We start from the raw sequence: 22,103 nt of genomic DNA, 5'->3' as shown, positions 1-22,103 counted from the left end.
CTCCATTGAGGTTGTCCGCCGAGTCGTCATGTCGCGAATAATGATATATATGCACGCATAAAACAATTTTGTTGAAATAACAAAAGACGGGATAACTGAAAAATATGTTGTGGTAACAAATGAGTGTAGTTGGAGCAAAAAATCCATTAGGTGGATTAACAAAATGTTTCAAGTTGTACTAACAAACCAGTTTGTTAAATCACAAAATCAATTTGTTGCTCCTAACAAAATCATTTTGTTGCTGTTACAAAGTGACTTTGTTGTTGCAACAAAATAATTTTGTTGCTGTTACAAAGTGATTTTATTGCAATAACAAAACTAATTTATTGCCAAAATATTTTCCAAATCAGCTATATAGCTAATTATAGTGTATTTTTGAATGTATTCTTATAAAATTTACTGTAACAAATTTATTTGTTATTGCAACACATTCTCATTGTTATTATTACAAATTCTCTTTATTACTTCAACAAATTGTCTTTGTTACTCCAACAAATTCTCTTTGTTATTTTAATAGAATAAGTTTGCTATTTCAACAAAAAAAATTGTTATACCAACTAAAGTATTTTCTCGAATCAACTTAAGGACGTTCCCAAGGAAAACACTTTTCTTGGAATATCGTTCAAATTTTGAATCCAGATACTTATAAGTGTCCTTTATACGTAGAAATTTTTTAAAACCCTTCTTGCGGTGCTAAATTTTGAATAATCGAAAGTTTAAAATCACATATTTAACATGTGATCCCTATCCTAACCCTCATTGTAGCGCACTTTTTTTTTAAATAACTACAGTAATTTTCTTAGAATTTTTATAAAAAACTGAAAATTGTTAATTGAACATATAATAAACATATTTCTCAAAAAATAACAAAAAGGAGTGGTATTCATTTAGTTATAAAAAATGTTGAAAGTGAGTTACTTTTCACTTTTTTTTCATTACTCGATCAAAGAGAGATGGTGGCTTGGCAACGTTGCGTTGGGCGGGAAGTTTGAAATACCCTAAAGGCGCAGCAGTTGTAAATAAATGCGAGTTGCTCACAAATAGGTTAACTGTAGGATGTTGTAAAAAAAATGTGATTTCGTAAATCTCTGGAATATTTATTATGAATTATTTTTCAACATTAATACTCCATATGTTAACATTATTAATAATTATAGATTCAAAAATATAATTAACAATATAATTTGTATAAAAACTCTTGTTTCATTTACTAACATAAAATGAAACATTTTAGAAATATATTATTTTTTAGATAAGTTTTTTTTTAATTTTTTTTTTTGGTGATTTTAATTTCTTTATCATTATTAAGTCATTATTAATAAATTGTTTTTTATTAATTTCTCTTCAAAATAAAAGTAACCTTAAAATATTCAAACTCTATTACACTCGACTCAAATATAAATAAAAATATACAGAAAGAGATTACAATGTTGCCAGATCGGAAAAACGACGCAATGGGTATATTTTTGGACTTCTGCGCACGTTCGCGCCACTGAAAATGTACAGTGGATCGCAACTTTTTGTTGTTGCATTTATAGTATGGTTTATATGGGGAGACCGTTTTTAAAGTTGAGCACAACTGCTACTTGGGAAGGTCCTTAAAGATTTTGCTGTAGTAACAAAACTTTTTTGTTGTTATAACATATCAATAACTTGTTATAACCTAAATTTTGTTATTTTAACATATAATTTGTTATCCCTATGTTAACAAATTCATTTGTTACCATAACATATCTTAGGTTATCTTAGCAAAATTTTTTTCTGCGTGTGATAGAGAGATATATTTTTTGAGTTTTATAGTTAATAACTTGGGTATCTATCGGATGTTATTATTAATGTATGGATATTATGGATATTTTAAGTACTATTGAAGTCACTGATATTAAAGTCACGCGGCGATTTAAATAAAAAATATGACGCGATCAAAGTGCGAGCGCAGATTACTAATTATTATTTATGCTGATTATTTTTGCTACCAATCATTGATGGCTGTTTCTATAAACGTAAATATATAAGAAGGAGAATGATGACATTTATTTTATAATAGATAAATTCAAATTGAAAAAATTTGATTGAATTGAATTTTTCTTTATTTTTGCGCAAAAAGTTTGGTCAGTAAATGTTTTTTTTTTTTAATTTTTGTTGGATGATAATCGACGGAAATTTTCTAAGATTTATTTTCCGTCGCTCGTAATGATTTTAAGTCCCAATCGGTATTCCTTCATTTTCTATCCGTTCGGTCGGACAGATTCTAAGTGTTTATATTTTATATTAAATTCTTTCAAAATTATTTTCTTTCCCTCACTAAACTCACTCGGGACTTAAAATAATTTTGCATACTCTTTAAATTGATAATTTCATCGAAAGTTACAGTAATTTTAATTGTGACAATTAATAATAATAATTATAAAATTTTTCAACTTATAAAGTTCAGAGCTAAGAATTAAATTATAAAATTTAATAAAAAACCATTAGTCTAATTATTAAAAATATAATTAAAACGAATGAAATTTTAATTTTCCTGGAAAATTTATTTTAAAATATGAAAAATTATCAAATTATTACTATAAAAATTTTTTTATTGCAATGTTAAATTTATTTACTGTTTTAAGAGTCAATATTAAAAACATTTTAAATATTTTTGTACTGTAAGAAAAAGTCTAATTATTTAAAATTAAAAAAATTACAACTTTAAAATCTTCATACTACTAAAAAAATTTTTTTTCATAATCTGCATTTTTAAAAACTAGTAATTTTTACTCTTTAAAAAATTATTTTTTTTACGTAAATAAAATCTTTCGCAACGATTTAGTCATTACTAATTATACTTTCAGATTTTTTTTGCATAAATTGCCCCATATTTAACCTTCATAAAATAAAGAAAAACCATAATACTATTTCTTCTACAAATAATTAACGACCCTGAATAGAGAATTGATTTGACTCTTACTTTCGATTTTAAAAATAATTTATAATCTACTTCACCATGAATAAATCCTCTAAATAAATTAATAATTCGATTACCTCACGCTTACTTTTTCCAAAAAATTTTTTTTTTAATTCAAGAATTTTTCTACTTTAATTAAAACAATTGAAGTTTGTTTAAAATAACTTCCTTATTCAAAGTCAATTTTTTTCTTTTGAAAATTAAGGTAAAAGCCCCAATTAGTGACAGGGGTTTAAATATTGACACCCCAAATTATTTTTAAATATATTTAATCATCTGTAATAAGAACAACTATCATATAAATTTTTATTAAATTCTAATTAATTAAAAAATTAAAAAAATTACTGTCAGTTCAAAATATTAAATATTAATTATTAAAAAAAATAAAGTTACCACCAGTTCACTAAACCAGCTTACGAACGTTTATTTTCTTAACAACTTTGATTAGAAAAGCATTTTTTATAAATGCCGAATTTAAATTTATTTCTTCATCTAATAATATCATCTTTTTTTTTTTTTAATTAACAATATATGAAAAATTTATAAAAATGAATAAACGAAATTAACTGTATGCTTTATAATATTTAAATAATGGGTGTCAATAACTAGTTGATAATTTTTAAGTTGAATCTCATATTGACAGCCATTCGACAGCGCTAAGACGCCTTTTTTTGACTTTAATCTAAAAAATTAACTGTAAGAGTTTGAACTCTTCTGATTCAATAAGTTATTTTTAAATAAATTTTTATATTTTTAAAAGTAATTAATCATTTATGGAAATTATTATTAATAAACTTTAATAGTATTGATCACTTAATAAGGTAAAAGACCCAATTATTGACAGGAGTCTAAATATTGAAACCCTAAATTATTTTTAAATATATTTAATCATTTGTAATAAGAATAACTATCAAAAAATTTTTATTAATTTCCAATTAATTAAAAAATTGAAAAAAAATTACTGTCAGTTCAAAATATTAAATATTAATTATTAAAAAAAAAATAAAGTTACCACTAGTTCATCAAACCAGCTTACAAACGTTTATTTTCTTAACAACTTTGATTAGAAAAGCATTTTTTTTAAATGCCGAGTTTAAATTCATTTCTTCATCTAATAATATCATCTTTTTTTTTTTTTTAATTAACAATATATGAAAAATTTATAAAATTGAATAATCCAAATTAATTGTATACTTTATAATCTTTAAATAATGGGTGTCAATAACTAGTTGATAATTTTTAAGTTGAATCTCATATTGACATCCATTCGACAGCGCTAAGACGCCTTTTTTTGACTTTAATCTAAAAAATTAACTGTAAGAGTTTGAACTCTTCTGATTCAATAAGTTATTTTTAAATAAATTTTTGTATTTTTAAAAGTAATTAATCATTTATGGAATTTATTATTAATAAACTTTAATAAAATTGATTACTTAATAATAAGTGTGGATAAATAAGAATAAGCAGATGATTGTAAGCTTGCTTAGTATAGGTGTCAATAATTGGGGTGAACGTATGTCAATAATTAGATCAATCAGTTTTTTAACCTGTCAATAATTGGTGTATCCGGATAATCTATTTAATTATTTAAAATTAATTAGTAAATATCAGTGACTATAATTTTAAAAAATTTGATTAGTAAAAAGATTACTTGAGACATTACCACAAACAAAATTCAACGATATTGATATTTGATTACTTAAAAAAAATCAAATCGAAACTTCGTCTCTAATCGTGACAATAATTGCGGCTTTTACCTTATATCATGCAACAAAATAAAACACACAAAGCGCACTTGTTTGCATAATTTTAAACCGAGAAAAAGTAAATATTTACAGTATCCTTAAAATAACAAACAAATATAATTCTTACGAAGCCCGCATAGTTCTTATCAACAAATAGTATATAATATACAAACAAAACAATTAAATATTCAATTCAAAACGTAAATAATTATGCAATCATTGAGTCAAGGTTGGAGGCCTAATCTCTCGCCTTTCTCAGGCACTATTTTATGTAACGCTAAACAAATATTGTAACTTATAACAAACAACAAAAAAAAAAAGAAGAAAAAATATTACTATAATGATATAATAACGACAATAATTATAATAAAGTTGTTAATGATTAATGATCAATGAGTAAAGTGTGTTGTTGTTGATCTCCGTGAGAATATGTAATCATTTAACTTGATAATATTATATCTTGTATTTATTTTATTTAATTAACTTGCAATCATATCCATCTCAAAAGATCCGGGTCAGTTATTAAATATATATGCGGGCTATTATACAAGCTGAATTTTTTTTATGAATCAAACGACGCTTATCCGTAAAATTTTTAGCCTTTAATTTTAAAAAGTCTTAAGATATCGATTTCCGAAAATATTAACAAGATATTAAGATTAAAAAATTCATAGCTCGTGATGAAATTATAATACTTAAGTCTTAAGGTCATTTTTTAAACCTTGAAATTAAAATGTCGAAAGAAATTATGAAAAGAATGAATTTTTATTTTTTTGACAAGTTTAAACTCAAATTTTGAGTTTTTCTTTAAGAGCGACACTAAAAAAAAATTAATTTGAATCAAAACAAAGAATTTTTGAATCAAGTAAAATTTTATTTAATTATTTTAGTTTTAATTTATTTATTTTAATCAAACTTAAACATTTTCTTAGTTTAAAAAATTTTTTACTTAAATCAAGACATTAAAATTCTTCAAAATTATTTTTTAAATTATAAATATATTTAGGATAAATTTTATAAAAAATTACAATCAATAGTGTCAATCATTTAAAATACTTACTTTATGATTACAGAAAATATAAATTAAATTTTTGCAATAAATTGAGTAACTTAAGCGTCTTTTCATACATCTCTAAAAAATATCAAAAATTCAGATAAATAAAATAAAGAAAACTCGAAAAATTACATTATAAATAGTAATTATCCCGTCGTATTAAAAACTAGAAAAATTACAGTTCGAAATAACATTTTTCTAAATTCAAACTTTGAATGTTAATTTTCAGAGCTTTGAACGTAAATATTACAGTCTACAATGTAATTCTTATATAATCTGTAATAATAACCATCTGAAACTGTAATTTTTCCAGTTTTCATCACGGAGCGCTATGTTACATTAAATATTGTAATTTTTCGTGTAAATAAAAAAAAATTATTTTTCAAATTTTTTAAATATAAAAATGTTTTTGTCTTTAAAATTTGTGCATGAGTTTGCCGACAAAATTTTCTCATATATCTCTCGACGGAAGTTGCAATCCACATATAGTCTTTGACAAAAGTAGATTTCCACTTTTGTATATATGTATACACATTCTGGTTGATCGCATTTGTCTCCAGAAATAGACGTTGAATTCAGAGTCTATATTTCGGGGCAATACAATATCTATCATCCATGTGTCACATACGAACTTCAAATCTCTAATATACATCTGTTTGTATGTAAACATGAATACATATTAAATTTATGCATGCAAAGGCAGTCCGCGGAAATAATTAAAGAGTTTGTTTGAAATTTATGTAAAATTTAGATAATTTTGGTCTTGCAATTTTGCAACAATTTCACCCGAAAAATTTACCTTCCATCAACTCAGAACTGCCATGATTGCAAGTTAAGGAGATCCAAGTACCCTCGTAGTGTAAAGAATGTTTATAAAAAAAATTAGGAAAACGGTTGACCCTGAAGGCCATCCCTGCAACTTCCCGCTAATTCCATACTTAGGCGCTTAAAATTGCACCAATGATGTTTTTGAGCTCTTCGAGCTCAAAAATACAATTTATGGGTTATTTTGAGCTCTCCGAGCTCAAAGAGATTGCTTTCCTATGCTTTAAAGCTCTTCGAGCTCAAAAGTCTGATAGAGATTTGATAAGACACTATTTTTTGAATTTTTAAACCGCAATAACTTTTGAATGAATAAACCGATTTTTACGCGGTTGGAAGCATTCGACGCAGTTTTTCAAGCCTCACAAAGAATCTCAAATTTTGAATTAATCGCGCTAGGAATTTTAGAGTTATTCCGAAAAAACACTTTTTTCGGTTTTCTTTCGTCTACGATATTTCTCGAACGAATCAACCGATTTTGACCGGACTGGTGGCGATCGACGTGGTTTTTTGAGGTTAAGAGCTGATTAGTTTTTGGAATTGAACCTTTAAGCCGTTTAAAAGTTATTCCAAAAAAACCACATTTGAAAATTTTTTTTTTTCAGTTTTTTCAAGATTTCTCAAAATCTGTTGATCCGAATCGGTCCAAATAGTTCTCAAAATTTAAGTTTGGTCAAGCCCTTTCGAATGGCACCAACCGCGATAAAATCGGTCAAGCCGTTCAAAAGTTATAAGCGGTTCACATACTTTCACACACACACACACACACACACACACACATACATACAGACGCCGTGACAACCTCGCGGGGATAGTCAGGGAAGCTTCCTGTGACCTTCAAACGTCGAGATCTGATGAAAACTCGATTTTTGCAAAACGGGGTGAAAACAATAACTTCCCGATTTTTGAAAATCTTCGATTTTCTTAGCGGGAAGTTAAAAAAGTACGTAGAAATATTTTTGTAATGCATCTTAAAATTAATTTTTAAATTAATTAATAACATTTTTGAGGAAATTTCCGAAAAATTTACTTATTAAATAATTATTAACATTTAAGGTAGTACTACCGTTACCACAAGAGTCAAATCCCAAAACCTAACCTTATTTAATTAACGTAGTAGATTTCCCTATACTAAATCACGTTGGAGAAAGAGAGACAGAAATAAATTTTGAATGTTTTTTATTAATAAATTTTCTCATATTTTTGGAACCCATACTGATTGTTATTAAATATGTTCTAGATGTTATTTTCTCTCGTTGCCTTGATTTTTATAAGAATCTGAACGTCCAGTTTTGTGAAATAAAATAAAGTCTGTGATTTTCCATAAGGATCAATAGTAAAAGCAAAAATATGTAGATATTAATATCTTTTTTTCAGGACTTGCCAGCCTTCCAAAAATTTTACTGCTTAATTATGATATTATAAAGTACCAATACGCCAAATTTCATTAAATTCTGAACATCAATTCTAAAACCGGTAGTACTACCTTAACTGACTAATAAAAAATATAGTACTCTGAATTACCGGTTTTTACAATTATTTATAAAATTTATTTATTTTTATGTTTCTTGCTATTGACATACGTATAAAACATACTCTGACAGCCTCCCGTAGTTCATATTTTGACTGGCGCTGCAGTCACACTCATAGCGAATACACTTGACAACACCGCAAAAGTTCCCTAACCTTCAAATTTATTTATGTTTACTGTCTAACTAAAATAATTAAGATCTTCTAGCATTTAAAAAACCGCGGTTACTTATGCTTTGAGTAACTGCGCAAGCGGTGTTGCCAAGTCAAATACAAGACTTTAAATAACGGAAATTTCGAGTGATTTTTCATAAAAAATATAAAATATCTTCGCAATACGTTCGGAAAGCTACTTTTTTTATTGTTTTAATCGAAAGCTTATTATTTTTTCAATCAAATTCAATGAGAATAAAATTTTTTAAACTCGTTAATTGCATTAAATTCTTAATCAAATACACAGCTGATGGAATCTCCATTCATATGTAAAAATTACAATTTTCAAACCTAATTATTTGATTAAATATCCCAGAAACCTACTGTTTTTTAATTTTTTAATTAATTATTAAGCTAAGTAGATTAAATTTACAAATTTTCAGGAAGTTTTAAAAATTTGACTACTTTGCGTGGATCTCCTTAATCATTCTTGACTTTGTTTCTAAAAAGCCTGAGCCCGGAAATTCTTGATACAAAGTATGCAAAGTTTACGTGAAAAATGATCGTTGATTGTTTTATTATAAAAATTTTATTCTTCTTTCCTTTCATGTACGCGCATGTAACCTCTCAGAGTACTGGGTACTCTGTCTTCTGTACAGAGTTTTCAGTTTTAGTTTCCAGTGCTCAGTACCAGTACTGGGGCATCATTCTTCGAGGCTGTCATACACAATGTACGCCGTTGTTTCATCTGAGCGGAGTATGTTACCACAAAGCTGAGTAGAGACACTTCTATAGTCAGAATATCAAGGAGCACTCTTTTCTCTTTATTCAATGTCTCTTACATTTCTCTAGTGTCTAGTCGGTTGTCATCGTCATCGCCTTGGACACTTGTTCATTTATTTTAAAATGTCTGGTTAAATATAATTGCATTTCTTCTCTAGAATTTGTTTGTTTATGTACTTTGATTGTCAATTATCTCTACGATGTTTGATCAGTATTAATGGTTGATAATAATGGAAACAGTAATTATTAATCATTGATCATTGAACGGAACAGGTGGCCAGATTAAGCTTTGTTTATCATTTTTAATAGAATCGATTGACGTTCTTGGTGGCCTTATTTTCTGAAAAATAGCACGCTGGCGCTATAATTTATAACCGACTTTATTGCGACAACGATTAATCGAGTGAGGTAAACAGTAAATAAGGAAGTAAGACTATTTTTATTTTTTGTTGAGTGGTTTAATGGCTTTAATTGTCAATTATCGGAAAATGACTCTCCAAGATTGTAGATTGTATTCTTTCCATCGTTTATCATTTTTATTGTCATTTCTTCCGCAAGTTATTGATTGTATTGATTGAGCTATTGTGTTTGTTATTTATGTCATTTGAATAATTATAATAGGAAAATAAGATTTGAAATTATCGATAAATTGGATATGAAAAGGATTGCAAGAAAGTTTGTTGTAAAATAAAAGGATACTATAGAAAATATCCTGTTTGTAAACACTCTAGCCACTAGAATATTTCACGTATTGACACCGCTTTTTTTTTACTAGCTTCAGAATAACCCCGAGTGGAAGCATATTAAAAATGGCGGTCTAATTCGGTGTCGTTTAATTATAATTAATAAAAAACGGAAGATGTGATGGTGGTTTTGGTTGACTGGCTGATAGTTTGCTGTATTGCGGTGCTTTTTTCGAGTAAAGAACCGAAAGAGGAGACATGCTCGTTAGCTTCACTTGCGGCTTGTTATCTGCTCGATGTACAGTGTATAAAGCTATGTCAAAATAAATAATAAACTTAGTAATTTACTGCTAGGAAGATTAATTATGACAAAAATTTATTTAAAATATCCTGTAAGTGTGTTTTCGGCTTGTAAACACTCTAGCCGCTAGAATATTTCACTTATTGACACCGCTTTTTTTTTATTAGCTTCAGAATGACCCCGAGTGGAAGCATATTAAAAATGGCGGTCTAATTCGGTGTCGTTTAATTATAATTAATAAAAAACTAAAATCTTGTGGTCTTTTGTGTGTCTGTATCTTCGTACTGATGAAGTTTAGTCTCAGGCTGCTGGGGGCGTTATTAATCAACTGAGTTATAGCTTTAGCGCATGCGCCTAATTTTTATCATCTGAGCAGGGAATGCCGCGAAACATTTGAAATTAAAATAACCTCACTATTTGTTTAATTATTCTCATAACACAAGTGCTTAGGACGCAAAAATTTTTTCTTTTTTTACTATTTTTTTCCTTTTTTCTTATCAATTATCGAGGATAATTTTTGTTTTTCCGTTTTACTTTACAAATCACCACCACAATTTTTTATTAAAAATTGAATTTGTTTTACGAGGCGTGTAATTTGAATTTTCTAAGCTTTTTTACAAGTTTACAATCGTATCAACTGTATAAGTTTAAAAAAACACCATTTTACCGTCTTTATAACCGCAAAATCGGTCTTTTTAGAAACGCACCATAACTTTAGCCTCATTACATCTCTAAATTTATTATTTTTTTTCTTATCGGTAATCTTATGTCAGTAATTTATTTGTTATTGAGTTTGTAATTTTGTATTTTACAAACTTTTTAATACAAGTCCAGAGACTGGAGCATTCTACTGTAAAGTAAAATTTCTGGGCAAAGTTAATCCAATAAAATCTTACAGTGAAATTAAATAGACCAAGAAACCCAGTGACTGCACAAGTAAATTTATTAACGGCAATTTAATTTCTTGGTCTCTTAAAGTATCCACTTATTGACTGGGTTGTGTTTTTTCCACCGCTTCCTGATTCCTGAGTTAAATTTTTAAAGATTTTTTTCTACTCAGAGACTCAATGTTTGTTATTTTTCCACCGATGGAAACTCTACACAATAACCAACGACCTACATTAAAGAAAAGGCTGGCTAGTCGCCAAAGTTACGTACCAAACGGCATCGTTAACGGATACCGGTGAACAATTAAGCGAAACGAATCGATCACACGTTTAAAGAGAAGAGGAGAAGATCTAAGAAACGGAAAAAAAAAGGATAAGGATCCTGATCGTGATCTTGGGAGCTTCCGAGCTGGAAAAGCTTATAGGTGCTCATGAAGAAGCCGAAAAAATAAGAAAAAGAAGAAGAAAGAGTTTACTTTTAAAGGAAATAAGAAAAAACATAATGTGTGGATTCTATTCTGAAGTTTTTTGAAAGGGTGCTTTTGAAAATCGCAAGCTAAGGATTTATTTTAAGAGCGAACAGAAGGGCGATTGTATTTATGCATCGAGATTCGTCACGTTCGACGTTTGCTCAAGAATTTTTATAATAAAATGTGAAACTGATTGTTGAACGGTAAACTTTTGCTCTATTTTGTTTTTATTGGAAAATTATTTAGTTCAGAGATTTTAGAGGTTTTTATTTTATTGATAATGCTTTTTAGTCAATAGTTAATAATAAATTGAAAAGAAATCGAGGAAAAATTCGGATGTTAAATCTTTAAAATTCCAGACACTTTTTCTTTTGTGTCTTTGTTTTTATTTCTATTCACAATTTTTTTTTTTTTTTCGTTTTTTAGGATTCACGTAGCCAAGTTATTACTCGTTGTTTGCCAACATGATATTTCCTTGCCAGAATCCCGGTTTCAGACGATTGACAAATTAAAACAACGGAAATATTACTAATTAATATTTTCGATTCAAATATTTTTTATTTAAGGGGCATTCCATGCGAAATGAGAAAATGACTAAAATTTAAAATTTTCTGTAATTCATTCTAATTTAGTTCTAATTTATTATTAAAAATTTATATTTTATTAATTTGTAAAAAAAATTTTTTTTAGTCAATAAGAAAATCAATTTTTCTCTCCTAGTAACTTTTCAGCCGTGCTAACTTGTATCCGGGACAAATGTTGTTTTAATAGTTTTAACAACAAATTCATTTTATGTTTGTTATTAACTAACATATTTATTATTATAGTTTTAAGAACAAATTTTGTTTATGTTTTTATTAATTAACACCTAAGTTTACCAAGATCGTGTTGTCAGCATGCTAAATCCTTTATTTGTGTTTTTTAATTAGTTTTTTTTAATTATCCTAAATAATTTATAGTTAAATATATAAACAATAATGTTTCTAAGGTTGAAATAATATAAAAGTCTTTTTAATAAACAACTTGATGGAGACATTTTGTACTTGTCCCACCAGTCACAATAAAATAGTATATTACACACCTAGGGAAGTAAAGTAAGAAATGTCTCAGATCACATGTAATTGTCGGCCGAGGCGAAGCCGAGGTTGACAAACATGTGATTTGAGGCTTTCTTATTTACTTTCCGTGGAGTGTATACTATTTTTTTGCTCGACGAAGGCAGAAAGTGACACTTTCGTTTAGCGCAGCGGGCCGAAAGTTGACGCTTTCTGCCCGTCGAGCAAAAACAAATTTTGCCCTCCGGGCGAGAAAGTGGCAACTTTCGTCTCGCTGCGCTAAACTAAGTTGCCGCTTTCCGCCTTCGTCGGACAAAAAAAAAGTATACACTCCTCGGGGAAGCCTCAGATCACATGTTTGTTGACCTCGGCTTCGCCTCGGCCAACACATGTGATCTGAGACATTTCTTACTTTACTCCCTAGGTGTGTAATATACTATTTTTAATTGTTTCTACGTAGGTAATCAGTCTAATTCTTCATAATATTGAATGTTTGTAGGATAAATTTAGTATTGAGAGGGAAGTATTTTTTAAAAGTTTAGTGGTCGAACTGAAATTGGACTTTAAGTATACCTTTGGTAAGAGAGAAGGATTTTTCTTAGTCCCACCAGTCACACTCTGTCGAATGATAATTACGAGAAACTTAAAAAGTAATCGAGGTTTTTGACAAAGGGATGTTGTTAATTAGTAATTCTTCTATATTAAAAGATAAATTTTACTATGATATAAGTTTCAGTCACATAATTATAGCTTATAATTGATGGAATTCAAGAGTCAAATGTCCCACCAGTCACTATGGAATGCCCTTATGAAGATTAATAATTTATAATTATAGGCAATTTTGTAATTTTTATATTGATTTTTAAATCTTTAATTGTGCATTTTGTAATTTTTAAATAATCTCTATTTTTTATCAACAAAAAAAAATAAGAAGTCATTCGGATTTTTTTTTTATAATATAAATTAAATCCTTTTTACAGTTAATTTTATTCCGCAGGAAATTAATCAATTAATAAAAATTTATTCCGCAAATTTTCACAGTTTAATAATAATAATCAAGCTGGATTTTTTGAAAAAATTATTATTATAAGTTTATAATTAGAACTAGAAAGAAATCGGTAATTCTTTCAAATTATTTTCTTATCTCCAAACTTGCTCGGGACAAAACAAGAATATTATTTCAATTAAATACTTGCATTTTTTCGTGCAGGTAATAACAAATTTATGAGTTATTCAAATTGGCTATTAAAAGAAAAGAATACAATGATAAAGCTCAATTATCACATCTTGTTTATGTCTTGTTTACAAAGAATTTATTTCATTGATTTTAAAAATTGTAATGATAATAATAATAACTTGTTTTTTGAATTTATCATGATTGTTATTATTAAAATTTTTATTAGAAAATTTCCGTCAATTGTTGAGCTTGCGCGCACCTCGATAGAGGGCGACGATGGGGAAAACTTCTCATGTGTAAGTAAGATTAAAAAGCATGTCAAGTTTGGTCCGAAAAACTTTTCGATTATTTCTTTGACGAAATGATTTCAACCAATATAATTATATCAATATTGGATCTTTAAATGTGTATTTGCAGTAAAAGGAACCAAGTTCATTTTCCAATCGTTTGAGGGAGCAAAAAATGATCTAGAAGAAAGTGAAAGTGAAGATGTTCTAATACAAACGATTAGGTAGGATCAAAAAAGCCTAGAAACATTAAGGCCCAGTGTATCAAAATCCACCAATACACTGAAAGTCCTACCAAAACCCTTGATTTTATTCAGGGCGATCGCAGTAATGGAGAAAATTTTCCGTACAAAGTAATAATTTTGTATGGACACTCCGGTTCTGGAAAAACAACGACACTGATAAAAGATGGGGGAAATGTTTTTAATTTAAGAATTGAAACAATAAAAAATAATGATGCTACCAGAAAGTTTTTGAAGAATATTTCAATTCTGATTAATATAAATAAATTTATTTGAGTGAGGTCCACCATTAGTAAAAATACTTCGGAACAAATTAAGGAAAATAAGAAATTTTAATAGAATCATAAATTTCTTAAGCAAAGTAATATAATTTTTTTTTACTAACTTTCCGTAAAGAAAATTAAAACTTTTAAAGATTACCTAGTAAAAATCATTTCAAGAATAAAATAATTAAAACGTCTTCCGGACGGAACTTATGAAATTTTTGAACCTACTTCACAAATGAGAAGTTTTCCCCATCGTCGCCCTCTGTCGAGAAGCGCGCAAGCTCAACAATCGACGGAAATTTTCTAAGATTTATTTTCTGTCGTTCGTAATGATTTTAAGTCCCAATCGGTATTCCTTCATTTTCTATCCATTCGGTCGGACAGATTCTAAGTGTTTATATTTTATATTAAATTCTTTCAAATTATTTTCTTTCCCTCACTAAACTCGCTCGGGACTTAAAAAAATTTTGCACACTCTTCAAATTGATAATTTCACCGAAAATTACAGTAATTTTAATTGTAACAATTAATAATAATAATTATAAAATTTTTCAACTTATAAAGTTCATACCTAAGAATTAAATTATAAAATTTAATAAAAAACTATTAGTCTAATAATTAAAAATATAAATAAAACTATCCATTAAAAAATTTCATGAGTATGAAATTTTAATTTTCTTCGAAAATTTATTTTAAAATATGAAAAATTGTCAAATTATTATTATAAAAATTTTTTTATTGCAATATTAAATTTATTTACTCTTTTAAGAGTCGATATTAAAAACTTTTTAAATATTTTTGTACTCTAAAAAAAAGTCTAATTATTTAAAATCAAAAAAATTACAACTTTAAAATCTTCATACGACTAAAAAAAATTTTTATTATCATTTGCAATAACAACTTTTAATTTTAAGAGTTTATTAAGTAAACAATTCAACCAAATTCAAATAATTATTCTTAATAAGTATTCCAAAGCTTTCGACGTATTAATAAACCCAAAGTGCTATTCCTCATAATCAGTTATCCAAACTTAAGTAATTATTTTCGGATATTAAGCTAATAAATTTTTATTTACCTTGTTAATAATGTCTCCTCTTTACATTGTATTATTTTTTTTATTATTGAAAAAAAAAATATTTTTAAAAGCTTTTATTCCTTCGGAATTTAATCTTTTTCAAGAGATTCTTATAATAATTAAATTCCCCTAAGGCGAAACGAACTTACATTGAAGTTAATGGATTTACATTAAATTTGAATGGCTTAATAATATAAAAAGAACCCGGAAAAAAAGATACAAGTTATCAAGCTTTTTTAAACAAAATTATCAAATTTAATTTTTGAATTATTTTTTTGTAGAAAAACAATAAATTTAAAAAGTTCAAAAAAATTATCAGAATGGTCTAAATAAAATGTAATGAAAATAAATAGATAACAAATTGATAGAAGCGCGTACATGATAAATAACACGAGCACGAGGCATCGGAAATCTCCCGCGAAGACATTAAACGAGATTATACATTGTATTATCGCGTGTAAAGACAAATTACGATTAATTAATTAAATCAAAGGCAAAATAAATCCTTCACAACATAATTTTTTTTTATGTCACAGGTAATCATCTATATTATAAAGAGAATAAGAAAAATTTTGTGTCCAGGATAGTCATATGATAAAATCGGTATTATTAGTGAAATTTAGTGTCATTGCAAAGGTCTTGACTTTAATTTGTGCCTTTTCAAAGTTTCATATTATTCTCACCCATAGTCAATTTATTATTTTAAGTATTTAGGCTGCATTCGAAAATGCTCTATCTCTAAATACATAATTAAGAAATGACCTTGTATCTTGTTAAATATTGACAATTTTAAAGATATGAGCTCATCCCGATGTTATATTCATCGAGACCTTTCATTTGAGTACCCACATCAATTTTTTATATATTTTATATATTTATATATTTCACAAATACCATATATATAAAATATATAAAAAATGCCATGTGGGTACTTAAATGAAAGGTCTCGATGAGTGTAACATTAAAATTAGTTTATATCTTAAAAAATGTCAATAATTAAGAAATGACATTGTATCTTGTAAACTATTGACATTTTTAAAGATATAAGCTCACCCCGACATTACACTCATCGAGACCTTTCATTTGAGTACATACATCAATTTTTTATATATTTTATATATTTATATATTTCACAAATAATATATATATATATATATATATATATATATATATATATATATATATATATATATATATATATAAAATATATAAAAATACCATGTGGGTACTTAAATGAAAGGTCTCGATGAGTGTAACATCGGGATGAGTTTATATTTTAAAAATTGTCAATAATTAAGAAATGACCTTGTAACTTATCAATTAATGACATTTTTAAAGATATAAGCTCATCCCGATGATACACTCATCAAGACCTGTCATTTAAGTACCCACATCAATTTTTCATATATTTTATATATATATATATCTATATATATATATATATATATATATATATATATATGTATATATATATATATATATATATATATATATATGCTATATATATATATAAATAAAAATAAAATGCCGCATGTATGTTCACGCATCACTTGAGAACGGCTGGACCGATTGAGCTAAATTTTTTTTCGTTATCTTCAGAATTGTAAGGAGAAGGTTTGTATGTAAAAAAATTTTTAAAAAATCTACCCTCAAAGGGGATTGCGGGGGCGTTAACAATGAATTATTCCCGTTTTTGAACTATAGCTCCTATAGTTCCCAAATTTGGTAGGAATCTTTTGTAAGAGATATAGAAATAATCTATGAACGAATTTTACGATAGCTCGCTCCACAGGGGGTTGCGGGGGTGGATTTAACTTTCAAATTGTAGATCCTACAGACGGAAAATTTAGGTGGAGTCTTCCATATGTGATGCGGAAATGATCTAAGAGCGGATTTTACAACCCACCCCCAATAAGGATTACGGGGTGGGTGTTAGAATGTTAAGTTTTCATTTTCAAACTGTAACTTCTACAGACTCCAAATTTAATAGGAATCTTCGTGTATGATGTTAAGTTCAGCTAAGAGTGGATTTTATCAAATTCCAACCTCAAAAGGGATTGCGGGGGCGTTAGTCATGAAAATTTCTCATTTCCAATCGATAGTTTTTATGGACTCAAAGTTTTGTTGGAATCTTTTATTTACAATGTAGACATCATCTCGAATAGGATCTTACGAAATTCTTTCCCCGCATAGGAGTGCGGAAGTGATAATTGTCAAAAAATTCATATTCTTCAAATACAGTTCCTACAGATATAAAATTTAAAGAATCTCAAGAGATACAGGAAATTATAGGGATAGCCTTCAAGGTCAACCGATTTAAATATTTTTCTTAGTCAATGATTAGATTTCAACCAAAAACGAATTTCGTGATAATTCAATTGATATGTAGGTTGTGTCAGAGTGGTGAGTAGAATGTAAAAAATATTTTTGTTCATAAACTAGGACTTTTTGAGACATGAAATTAAGGACATATCTATTAAACTTCAATAACATTTAATAAAAACTTCCTTACAACAATTATCACTTTGGCATCGAGGAAAAAGTCATTTTGTAAGGTTTTCAAAACTTAACATGACATGTAGTTATTCAGTCAACGGACTAAGAACTTTATACATGTTATTTTTGCTAATCACATAACTAATTAATTGATTTTATGATTGCGGAAATGTAACGGTTGAAAATGAATGCATTTTTCAAACACTTGATTATTAATTTCAAGCCGATTAATAAAATCTATTATCAGTTTGTCAGCGCGTAAGAACTTTTTTATTGTTATTGTTTCAAAATACCAAGGAGAAGACGACCTGACTAAGGTCATGCCAGTTAATGAGATGTGGGACGAGCTATCTCATGTTCAAAACCGCACTGACGATCATAAATAAATCGCCAGGCCAGTCGTTGAAAATTTGCGGAATCAAATCGGAGTTTCCCTGTTTCGTGCATGGGAAATTATACGTCCTGTGTTCGTGAATCGGAAAACCATGATCTTTATATATTTACGCATCGCAAAAAGATAAAAATGTAGTCCATCAAAAAGCTTTAAATTGATTAAGTGTATAACTATGTTGCATTTAATGTAAATAAGAATTTTGTATTAAATTTTGACTATACTTTTCAATAAATATATGTAGGTGATACGAAGTTCACCGGGTCGTCTAGTATATATATATATATATATATATGTATACAGGGTGTCCCAAGTAACGGACGCCATTGTAGCATCTGATGAAAATAATTCTGAGACGAAAAGTCCTTAGCCATTTTTTAATTAGACGCATAGATAATTAATTATTAATTAAAGTAACGTCGCTTTATGTGTTAGAGAGAGAGCGTCAGTGTCCAGTAAAGTATGTGGCAAACAAAGACACAACTAACTGTATGACTAACTAGCTACTATAGCTAACGTAGTCACACACATTTACTTACACATTCACACGTGCAAGCGTCTTCGTTTGGAACGCACTTGACTGGACACTGGTGCTCTCTCTCTAACGCATAAAAGGACATTATTTTAATTAATAATTAATTATCTATGCGTCTGATTAAAAAATGGCTAAGGACTTTTCGTCTCAGAATTATTTTTTTTATCAGATGCTACAATGGCGTCCGCTACTTCTGGGACACTCTGTACATGAAAAATATATCAAAATTGCATGTGGGTACTCAAATGAAAGCTCTTGATGAATGTAACATCAGGATGAGCTTATATCTTTAAAATATATATTATATATATGTATATATGAAAAATATATCAAAAATGCGTGTAGGTACTCAAATGAAAGCTCTTGATGATTGTAACATCGGGATGAGCTTATATCTTTAAAAATGTCAATATTTAAGAAAGTACAGCGCAATTTAACAAAAATCATTTAATAAAGCAAAATTTTATTTATTTATAGTTTTTAAGTCATGGCAGTCACATAGTGACTGCAAGGTTGCCAGCTTTTAATCATATTAGTTGATCGACAAAAAACGAAGATTCTTGCAGCATCAGAATATTTAAAATAAATTTTAAATCGATCATTGAGAGCTCTCGAAGAAAAGAGGTTAAGGGTGGCTGGTGGTCGGAAAACTCATTAATTTATTAAATTATTAATTTAATAAATGAGAACGCGTATAGATTTATTTTTTATAATGAAATGATATTCGTATCACGCGAGGTTGTAATGAAACTGCTCTACGTTGTAAATTACTAGGTCTAAGGTCTTGGAGTTTTTCATTTAGATAACGTTTAAATGTTTAAAGTCAATCGTTTCTACAATAAAACGCCGATCGATGATACGATCAATTCTTGTGTTGATAAACAAGTCGATATGATAAATATTCATGGATCAAGTGTGCTTAGATGTTGAGATTAGCTATAAATAGTAACGGAAAAATGATAAATTTAAAATGAGGATTGATAAATTTTGATAAGCGCTTTTTTGTGGTAAACAGATTTCATAATTTTTTTATAACAATTTATTTTCAATTAATTACCGAAAATTGATTAAGAATTCTTATCAAATTATTTTTCGATCTAATTTTTTGGTTGGAAAATTTTGTTCCTAATTTTTAAAATTTTAGAAAGAAAATTTATTGAAAAAAATTATATTCTTAGAAGCTTTAAAAAATTATAAATATTTCTCTTAGAAAAAATTTTTGCATGTTTATATTTTAATTCTTTTTAATAATGGAATGTTTACAAGAAAAAAATGTAGAATTTTTTTTTATTTTAGTGTAAACTATCAAAAATCATAAAAATTACAATTTAATGTTATCGGTTAAAACAATATTCTTTATCAGAAAAGAAATACAATGGAGATTAGTTTAAAGTATTTTTAAATCAGAAACACGTGTTAGATTTTATGTACTGCGTTGTAATACGTCAATTAATTTAAAAATTTTTGGTTTTGTTTTTATTTTCAAAAAAATAATTTCTAAAAATTAGCTTCAAATAATTTAAAAAAAAAAAATAAATTAACTAAAAAATGATAATTTTCATATAAATTTTTTTACAAAAACAAAAATTAAGAAATTCGAGTTTATAATTTTTTCTTATAAAAAATTATTAAACATTGTAACACGTCAATTAATTTGAAAAATTTTGGTCTTTTTCTTTCAAAAAAATAATTTCTAAAAATTAGCTTCAAATAATTTTTTTAAAAAAAATAAATTAACTAAAAAATTTTAAGTTTCTTTAATAAAATATTCCTTAAAATTCTAAAAAAAATTTTAGTGTTGCAAAAATCTAAAATAATTACCTGGAGCAGGTGATGTAAAAATAGCCGGTATTGTCGTAATAATAATCGTGAAAAAAACAATAATACACGAAGAAGCGACAAAAATCATTTTAAAAATATATAGTCGTTTTTTAAAAAAAGAAAATAATTATTAACAATATTATTCACACTTCAAATAATCCCCACTTCACTATCAACATTTTAATAATGAATTTATAGAACCCAACAAAGTACTTGAACTCATTTTTAATATTTCAGCACTTTAACTCTTTCAATAAATAATAATTATTATTGTTATTATCATCAATTAATATGTTAAAATATTAACAGCGATAACATTAACAACAAAAAAAAATACTCGTACTAGTGCAGAAGCTTATTGAGCCTCGTGGGCTCCTTCGCGACTTCTCGGCTAGTTAGCCAACGGTGAACTGTTGGTGTCTCTGCCTTGGGCATCGTAATATACATAAGTCGCGAGATAAGCCGCCAGTGCACCGGAGTACTATAGGAAGAGCAAGAGGGAGAGGGTAAGACAAGATAGAGTACAGAAAGAAGAAAGAGACAGTCACTCCCTCTACTTGGGTGAGGGATTCCCTCTCTGCTCTCTGCTCTTGTCTCTTACTTTATATTACTTGTAAAATCCACTATACGGATCGTATCCATATACGTAGTGTGTTATAGTCTTTATTTTATTATACCCTCCTACCTACTCTATCTACTTGTTCTTCTTTATATCTTCGTCACTCGGCCAAACCGCCGGTGGAACTACTGAGAAGTATATACTTACGAGACTAGACAAGTTTTAAGTGAAAAAGATGAGAAATTTTGTATTCTACGGGATTCCAACACTCACGTTTTCACTGACTCACTTTTGTACTTTGAGAAATTTCTTCCTGGGACCGAAAAATTTAAGCTTTTTTTTTAAGTTCGAGCTTTTGTTTGTAAGTCTTGTTAAAGTTAAAATATTTTACCAAATAAGAGGTGATTTTAAAAAGTAGATTTCTTCTTTTTAATAAAATTATTATTATTGTTAATTTTATATACTTTAAAACATAAAAATTGATTCAATATAAAGGTAAATAAAAAATTTGAAATTTTACGGATTTTGTTCTCCATTATAATACAGCAAGAAACTAAAAATAAACTTGTAACTTAAATAATGAATTAACGTAAAATAAGGATTTTAAAAATGAATCTCAATTTTAAAAAACCATAACACATTAATAATATTTAAGTAATGGTAAAAATAAAACAAATAAAAAAGTAACTATCAAACAGGGAAAATTAATTTAAAAAGTCTGCGAGAAAGAATTAACGTACAGCGACACCTGGACTACAATCACCGGCCTTACAATTTTGGGCATAACCGTTTCACGAGCTAGTGGCGCTGCCACTTTCACCTGA

General features: G+C 27.6%; 1 protein-coding gene across 1 annotated transcript in view; it reads right to left on the bottom strand.

Annotated features, from left to right (window-relative positions):
• Positions 1 to 21,143, bottom strand: part of LOC123265186 — a 38,793-nt gene extending 17,650 nt beyond the window's left edge. Inside the window, exon 1 of the mRNA XM_044728828.1 lies at positions 20,721 to 21,143. Coding sequence (XP_044584763.1) covers positions 20,721 to 20,808 — 88 coding nt within the window. The 5' untranslated portion in view covers positions 20,809 to 21,143. The remainder of the gene's footprint in view (positions 1 to 20,720) is intronic.
• Positions 21,144 to 22,103: the final 960 nt, after the last annotated feature.

Source organism: Cotesia glomerata, linkage group LG5 (genome assembly GCF_020080835.1).
Source record: "Cotesia glomerata isolate CgM1 linkage group LG5, MPM_Cglom_v2.3, whole genome shotgun sequence".
NCBI lineage: Eukaryota > Metazoa > Arthropoda > Insecta > Hymenoptera > Braconidae > Cotesia > Cotesia glomerata.
This window is presented reverse-complemented; position numbering and strand designations above follow the sequence as displayed.